Source organism: Mus musculus, chromosome 6 (genome assembly GCF_000001635.26).
Source record: "Mus musculus strain C57BL/6J chromosome 6, GRCm38.p6 C57BL/6J".
Lineage (NCBI taxonomy): Eukaryota > Metazoa > Chordata > Mammalia > Rodentia > Muridae > Mus > Mus musculus.
This window is the reverse complement of record NC_000072.6, coordinates 120,286,849-120,295,630: the sequence shown is the minus strand read 5'-3', so window position 1 is coordinate 120,295,630 and position 8,782 is coordinate 120,286,849. Positions and strand designations below refer to the sequence as shown.

At 48.6% G+C, this 8,782-nt stretch overlaps 1 protein-coding gene across 3 annotated transcripts in view; it reads left to right on the top strand.

Moving 5' to 3' along the window:
• The first annotated feature begins 713 nt into the window (after positions 1 to 713).
• Positions 714 to 8,782, top strand: part of B4galnt3 (beta-1,4-N-acetyl-galactosaminyl transferase 3) — a 94,165-nt gene continuing 86,096 nt past the window's right edge. For 2 of the 3 annotated variants that reach the window (XM_006506316.4, XM_006506318.4), the window contains exon 1: positions 714 to 1,240. In XM_006506316.4, the coding sequence (XP_006506379.1) occupies positions 1,072 to 1,240 (169 nt within the window). In that variant the 5' untranslated portion in view covers positions 714 to 1,071. The remainder of the gene's footprint in view (positions 1,241 to 8,782) is intronic. The other variant, NM_198884.2, reaches the window with a different exon arrangement.

Below are 8,782 nucleotides of genomic sequence, written 5' to 3'. Positions count from 1 at the left end.
GATGCTTAATCACTGAGCCATCTCATCTCTCCAGACCCAGACCATGCACTCTTAATAGATGAGCCATCTCTACAGTTCTGCCAGACCCCCTTTCCATTTCCCTAGTTCTTTCATGGTTCTGGGATGGAACCCAGGGCCTCCTGAATGCTAAGCATTTGGTCTGCTCTTGAGTGGCCCCTCCATTTTTTTTTTTTTTTTAATCTCCAACAATCTTTCACCCAAAACACCTAAAACTGGAGAAACTCCTTGTAAAGGCTCCCCTGGTGCCTTTCAGTTGTAGTTGCGCCAGGGAAAAAACGGTATTCAAATTTGACTTGGAAGACAGTTAAGATTGAATGAAGTGTCAGTTAATTGTGACTAGGGTCTTTCTAGGTAGAGAAAGGTCCTGAGGCCAAAGTCACAGAGGTCACTTAAAAAAAATGTGTCTCAGCCCCACAGCAAGCTTCGAAAGAGCGCCTTCGAATATCTTGACGGTGACTGGGTTTTCTTGGTTCACAGAGTCCATGTCTTAGCTCGCATCTTCTTTCAGTCCCATATCCCTCATCATCACCCCACACACCCTCCCACATAACTCCAAGCCGGTGAGTACGCCAGGGACCAGCTCTCTCTGGCCCCACCTCTCCCCTTCCCTCATTCTCTAGGGGGCGGGGCCCACCTGCGCCTGGGGGCGGGGCCAAGGCGTGGGCGGGACAGGTAGGGAGTAAGGTAATGCTCGGAGCTGAGAGAAAGCGCCCTAACTGCAGCAAGCAAGCGCAGGGGCCGGAGGGCAACTAGGAGAGCCTCCTGGGCAGAGCGCTGGAGTGAGAAAGAAGAGAGGGAGGGAGGTGGCGGGCCTGCGACGAGGAGAGGCGTGGAGCGGACACTTGGGGAGGAGGAGCCCGGCTCCGCGGCCGGAGAACGACCTGCGAGGCACCCGCGCAGCCCAGGATCACCCCAACGCGTCGAGCATGAGCAGTCGGCCCGCTGGAGAGCGACCCGGGGAGACTGGCTGTGCGCCGCGCTGAGCGGCGGAGCCGGGCCGGAACGACGGGTGGGTAGCGGGTGCTGGAGCGGCAGGCTGGGCGAAGCGCCATGGGGAGCCCCCGCGCCGCGTTGCTGATGCTGCTCCTGCGCCCGATCAAGCTGCTGAGGAGGCGCTTCCGGCTGCTGCTGCTGCTCGCCGTAGTATCGGTGGGACTCTGGACTCTGTATCTGGAGCTGGTGGCGTCGGCCCAGGCCGGCGGGAACCCCCTGAACCACAGTAAGTAGCGCCGGGGGGCGAGGAGGTGGCGGAGGTGGGCGGGCGCTCCGGGCGGGGACCCGCCTCTCCGAGCTGATTCCAGGTGCCGGCGCCGCCCCGCGCTTTCCTGGGGACCTGGGCTTGTCGAGGCCACTGTGGGTCGCTGATCCTGGCCTGCCCACTCAGGACAGAGTGGAGCCGGGACGCTCTCAGGACATCCGGAGCGCTGGTGGAGGATTGGGGCGCCTTCCACCGTGCGGGAGCCACAGCCTCGCGGGACAGAGCTGTTTGCGAGCGCGGGCTCTGGGGCTGCGGCGCACTCGGCCACACGCTGCGATCAGAGCCTCCCCAACTTTGCCCTCGGCTTGCTGGAGTGGTTGGCTCGCTGTTTCCCCTCCAGCCGAGCTTTCGGGGGTTCCTTTTCAAAAAGCACCTCCGAGAGAGACGCCTGGCCTTCCCGCCTTGCGTGCGCCTCTTTTTCCAAGAGTCCCACCTCCTGAATGCGTGGTTCTCTGCTGGTCCAGACTGCCTCCTCCAGTGTTTTCACACTCTCCGCAATACCCACAGATCTAACAAACTCCCCAGACCCCGCCCAAGGCGACCCTGCCATGAGTAAATTCCTACTTGTATTTTTATTTCATCAAAGCACTCAAGTTTCTGCTTAGGAAAAGGGGAGGAAATGGCCTATCCCCTCTTCAATGGATATGATTATTACCCACAGTGACTTTCAGTATACTTTTGATAGGCTTAATAAAATTAAAAGTCATCTAGTAGCCAGAAAGGAGTGGAGAAGTTTCGAGAAGGGTCAGGTGCTCTTCTCCAGCCTTGAGGGGGGGGGGTGTGGGGGGAAGTTCTACTTCATCTTCTCACTGGGTCTCACTTTCCTGCTTTAAGAAACTCAAAGACTACCCTCCTGGTAGATTTTTTTGGCCAACAGTTTTTCTCTTAGCTGGATGTGATGGTTTATCTTTTGTGGCTCAGAAGAAGAAATGAGTGTCCTAGTCAGTAACTAAGCAGGATCGGTTTGGAGATGTACTCTTATAGCCCTACCTCTCTATGGCTGTGGACACAATTCTGGCTGTGAACTAGAAGATGCTGTTACAAGGGATCAAGCTATGGCTGTAGCTAGAGATCAAGAGGCAAGAGGAATCCTGCCTACATGGTCTCCAGGGTCCCTCTCAGTTGGGCTGTGGAGATTGTATGGCCTCTGACACTTGAACATTTCCAACGTGAGAGAGCCCCTACTTGGGGGAAGACCGAGGACGGTTGCACTCAGCCACAAGCATGTAGTCTTACAAAGAAGTCTTCCTTGCCTTGACCCCACTCTTCCTCCTCAGGTTTTGTTGCAGGTAGCTGAATTTTCTTGGAGTGTGTAACGGTGGGAGGTGTGGATTCATCTTCCTTGGAAGGCCTTTGCCAGCCTGGTTAGTGGGATAGTCTACATAAAATAGACAGGGAAGCAGTCGCTTTGTGATCCTGAAGTCAGTGGCTGCCTTTGCTCCTTTTCGCCTGTCCTCTGCCGCAGGTGTCACGAGTCTCTTCTGAGACCAGGTCCAGGTGGCCAGAATAATAATAAGTTGCACTCTGGCTCTGGGTCTCTGGATCCTGCCGCCTTCTTCATACCAGACTTGTGGCCTTTTTAAGTTTTTATTTAAAAAATTATTTCTTTTTCCAAACCGACCCTTCTCCAAAAATGTGTTCTCAGTGTCTTATTCCAAAATTGACTTAGTGTTCCTTGTGGTTTCTTTCTTTCTTTTTGAGACAGCCACTCATTCTGTATCCCAGGCTGCAGCAACTTGCAGGCTGGGCTTGACTTCAAAATCTTCCTTCCTCAGTCTCTCGAGTGCAGGAGGATTATGGGGAATGCCACACATAGCCTGTCTTCCTTGTGATATCTGTCTGTCTGTCTGTCTCTGGTTTTTCTTGTTTAAAAAGGTTTATTTATTATTATTATTATATATAAGTACACTGTAGGTGTCTTCAGACACACCAGAAGAGGGTGTCAGATCTCAATACAGATGGTTGTGAGCCACCATGTGGTTGCTGGGACTTGAACTCAGGACCTTCGGAAGAACAGTCAGTGCTCTTACCCACTGAACTATCTCTCCAGCCCCTCTCTCTGGTTTTTCAAGACAGGGTGTACTTTGCCTGTCCTGGGACTCACCCTATAGACCAGGCTGGCCTTGAACTAAGAAATCCACCTGCCTTTGCCTCTCAAGTGCTGGGATTAACAGTGGGCGCCATCATGCCCAGTTTTGCTTGTGATTTCTAACAAGAGCCTAAAGATCACTGAGGATCAGTTTCCTCTTCTTAGATTCCTAGGATCCTGAGGTCCATCCACTGGGAAATGTGTCCTGATCCTGCCTTGATTTCCTTATGGGGTGGGATTTAGAGTGTGGCTGTATTTGTTCCCATTATTTTTCTTTTCTTTTCTTTGGCTTTTTTTTCAGGACAAGGTTTTTCTGTTTATTTCTGGCTATCCTGGAACTCTAAGCCAAGCTGGCAATGAGCTCAGAGATCTGCCTGCTTCTGCCTCCCTACCTGACTCTGTTCTTTTTTGTCATTAAGAAGTGCAGGTGTTTTGCATAAAAATTCCCTTTTGTGCTGAGTCAGAGCTAGTCCTCAGGGGAAGGGGATGGGATTAGGAATGGAGAAGTAGGAAGGGGATTGTGGTGTTTCCTAGTCCACACCCTGCATACTAGCTGCGCCAGAGTCGGAAAGCTATTAACCCCCCCCCCCCCAAAGGATTGTACTCTGGTCTTGACCACAGCCACCAGAACCCCAGCTTGGCCTGTTTCCCAATGAGCCACCGTGCCACTTTCTTGCAATCTCTGCCAACTCAGTCCACCACCCGCCTTCCTGTCATCTGTGGGGCTGGCTTCCATCGCCCAGAACCTGTCATTTGCTTGTTCCCATGTGAGGGTATATCGGTTTCGCACTGCAAAAGTGTATAGAGAATGGCAGTCACAAACTCTAGGGTGGCAAAGTAATGACAGGGGAGTACACTTCCTGCTCCATCTTCACAAAATAACCTAGTAGTTTAAGATATGGATGGTGTGCAATTTGGACTCCATATGCAGAAAAAGATACAACCACAATTGGGAGCCCTGTAAAGGAAAACAACTATAATCATTAACAAATAGAAAAGGGTCCCTTGGCTGAAAGAGTTACAGCCATTCACTCTGTTGTCTGTTTAACACATTGCTCAAGCAAAGCACTGTGCTAGGTCATTTTATTAATCAATTCATTTATTACTTTTCCAGACAGGGTTTCTCCATGTCGCCCTGGAACTAGCTCTGTAGACCAGGCTGGCCTTGAATTCACTAAAATCACCTACCTTTATCTTTTGAATGTTGGGGTTAAAAGTGTGTGCCACCACTACCTGGCTGTGCTAGGTCATTTAGATATGATGACCAAGATGTGGTGTCTTAATTAGGATTACCATTGTTATGATGAAATATCATGACCATAAGTAAATTGGGGAGGAAGGGTTTTTATTTGGCTTATACTTCTACGTTAATCACTAATTAAGAAAATGCCCTACCGGCTTGCCTACAGCCTAATCTTATAGAGGCATTTTCTCAGTTGAGGCTTCCTCTCTGATGACTACAGCCTGTGTCGTCATTGACAGAACACTAGCCAGTGGTGTGTGTGTGTGTGTGTGTGTGTGTGTATTTTTTTTTTTTTCTATATCTTTCTGTCTAGGAGTAGAACAAGGTGGTTATGTGGAAACAACCAAAATACAAAACATTAAGTTTATCTTTTTCTTTTTCTTTTGCTTTTTTTTTTTTTTTTTTTAAGATTTAGCACACTCGCTTTTGTCTTCAGACACACCAGAAGAACAGATCCAATTACAGACAGTTGTGAGCCACCATGTGATTGTTGGGAATTGAACTCAGGACCTCTGGAAGAGCAGTCAGTGCTCTTAACCAGTGAACTATTTCTCCTGCCCAACATTAAGTTTTTCAAAAGTAGGAAGTAGATGTTGCTGTGATAGTTCTGGAAATGGGACACAGCTTTCGAGTAATTTCATAGAAGTGGAGACATTTGGAGAGATGGTGAGCAGTTGGTAAGATTCTGATGACTTGAAGCTGGAGAGATGGCTCAGTGGTTAAGGGCCTTTGTTGCTCTTGCAGAGGACCTAGGTTTGGTTCCTAGCATCAATATGGATTTTCATTCCAGTACATAGGATCTAGCACCCTCTTTTGGCCTCTACCAACACGGCACGCCCATGGTGTACTTATCTTGATGCAGACAACATACACATAGTTAAAAAAAAATGATGAACGGAGGCTGGGGATGTAGCTCAGTTGGTAGTGTGCTTGCCTAGCGTACACGAAGCTCCGTGTTTGATCTTTAGGACCATATAAAGCGGGATATGGCGCATGCCTGTCATCATAGCTATTCATCCAGTGGAGATGGAGGGAGGAGGATCAGAAGTTCAAGGGCAATGTTATATACTAACCCTCTTTAAGACCAGCTACATGTGCTACATGAGACCCTGCCTTAAAACACACAAATTGAAATGGGGAAAAAGGAGGCTCTGATGGAGGGCAGAAAAAAAGGCTACACTCAAGCAGCAAAGACCAGGAGTCGGGGGAAAGTTAGTACTTGGGAATACAGAGCAGCTGAGTGTGGTAAGACAGAGGGTATGTAGTTAAAGTAAATGAAGGAGGAGGCTCAACTGTGAAGACTGTTGGGCCACTTGCAGAAGGTCCCAGCCCTTCTGCAAGACTTTGAATGACAACTGGAAAAGAAAACAGTGTCTAGTACCGGAAAGCAGAAAAACAGGTATTAGTTTTAGGGTGGGATAGCATTGTTGTGTTGAACAGGCAAGGGCCATCACGAATCTGTTCAATAAAACTTTGAGGATGGGAGTGGCTGGGACCCGGTCTTATGGAACAGAGCTTCCCCATATGAATCCTTAAGCTGCTGGATGGTAAAGGCTGCTCTGGGTGGGTCATCATAGTAGTAGTGGTGGTGCTCAGAGGACCCTTGGTGATGGTTGCATTCAGACATGATTTCAGTATTCTAGTAACTGCTGTGTACTGGATGAATAGCAGCCTAGGGAGCTGACTGTTAAGGGTTCTCTGTTCAGGTGGGCTTTAACAAGTTGTATTTAGACTGGAGTGTGGTGGTACATGCCTTTAATACCAGCACTCTGGAGGCAGGGGCAGTCGGACAGGTGGATCTCTGAGTTTCAGGCCAGCCTGGTCTACAGAGCAAATTTCAGGATAGCCAAGGCTACATGGAGAAACCCTGTCTTGAAAACAAACAAAACAAAAACCAACCAACCAACCAACAAACAAACAAAAACCAAGTTATATCCATTTATTCATATTGAATCAGGTAAGGTTTGCCAGAAGGCAGAGGTTGTACTAAAATGGTTTCTAGGGTCCTTTATATAATGGACTTACAGTTGGAGTCAAGTTGGAGACAAGAGGTAACATCTGGTACAAAGCCAGCACAAAGAGATGGTGTCCATAGTACATACTGGTCATGTTTCTATCCAAGTACAGGATTTACTTGCTAAACACCAAAGTGCTCTCACGCCTAGGAAGCTGATTGTCTTTTGTTGCCTCTTTGACCTGCTCCACATTTCTAGCTGGCCCTTGGGATGGGCTTGAGTACGCTAAGGGGAGGGACACCCACTGACGTCTGGCAGACCTTATCACCACAGCCATTGTACTTGATACAGACTTCCTGTAGCATAGGTAACCGGGGATGGAGCTGTAACCCGAGAAGCGGGTGGCAGGGAGACACAACTGGGGCAGATGTGTGGACAAAGGAGGGATAGTATGGCTTGGAGAGGCATCTCAGCAGAGGAGAATTCAACATGGTGCGGCTCCTGCTGTCTGACACACTGTTCTTTCCCACTGGAAAAGAAAGAGCACTGGCTCTTTTTCTTGTGCCCTGCTTGCCTCTCTGTACTTTGACATTTGTTATGTTACCTAGCTGCTATGGCCTCCTTCAAATTAGTACTCAGATCTGGGCACATATTAGGTACTTGCTTAAACACCTTTGGTAAGCAGTTCTTGGAGAGATGGCTCAGTGGTGAAGAGCACTGACTGCTCTTCAGGAGGACCCGGATTCAGTTCCCAGCAACCACATGGAGGTTCACACTGACTGTAACTCCAGTTCCAGGAGACTGACACCTTTATACAGACATACATGCAGGCAAAACACCAGTGCACATAAGAAAGTAATAAATTATTTTTAAAATACATCTGGTAACCACTGGGCAGTTCCAGCTTTCAAAGCACCTGGTAGTTTCTATTAGCAGACAATTATTTATCAGTGACCAACTCAAGAATAAAATCCAGGAATTTTTGTTCTGTGTACCATCATTTACATAATCTCCAATGCCTTCAAAGATAAGAATCTCCAATGCCTTCGAATATGGATGTCAGAGATAAGAAATCAACTATGCCATTGATATGAATGTCAAAGAATTAAGCAGTCAGGAGCTGGAGAGATAGTTCAGTATATAACCCTTGTTGGGCAGCTCGTAATGTCTGTAACTCCAGGGGGTCAGAGCCTCTGAGGACACTAGAACTCACCCTGTACATACACATAGACATAAACGCACATAATTAAAATCCTAAAAAGAATTGTGCTGTTTCTGAATGTTGGTGTTTGGCAGGGAGAAACTGTGCCCTTACTCGTGTCTGCCTTCCACCTGGCCTCTGCCGTGCCTGTTCTGATGGAGCCAGTGGATATCTTGGCAAGACATCTCTCTGTTCCCCACCCAGGGATCCTTAATCTAAGTGTGGTGGCACTAGAGCTGCTGGATAGATACTCCGTCCTTGTAGTTGCTCGGGGCACGATTCTCCTACTTTCCAGCACAAGGTCTCCCGAACTAACCGCCTCTGTGCTGGTTCATTGGAGGCTGGAAGGTGCACTGCAGTAATTTTCCAGGCCACAGAATCTGGCCTGGCCCTCTAGTGCTGCGCTTTATGGAGCAGAGCAGAGCAGCCGCCATGGAGTTTGCTTTGGAAGGGGGCCTGGAGGCTGTTCTTGGAGTTGCTGCACAGTCTAGTGTCTACCCTCTTCCACCAGTCTCAAACCTCTCCCCCTTAAGAAACTTCCCACTAGCGCTTTTTCTTGTATCCTACCACGATGAGATCCAAACCGGGCCAACCATACATTTAAGCCGAAAGTCTTCCTTTGACCTTTTGATCTACCTAATTGATAGACTTATAGATTCGCTAATACAAAAGAGTACTGCTGGGACAGATGAGCTTGGATGACGTCCTTAAAGGGTGTTCGACTGAATGAATAGATTGTGAAGTCCGAGCAAGGCGTGACGGGGCTTTAACTAATGATACTCATAGGTTCTGCTTTTTTTCCCCTCCTCTTTGACGTGTGGGGTTTCGAGTGTCCCAGGCTAGCCTCCAATTCCTGATGTAGCCAGCGATGACCTTAAGCTTCTGATGCTTTTGCCTTTACTTCCTGAGGGAATCTGATACCTGGGATTACAGACATGCCCTGCTACACCCGGTTCTTTCATGTGGTGTGGAGGGTAAGCCAGGGCTTTCTGTGTGTTAGATGAGCACTCTGCCG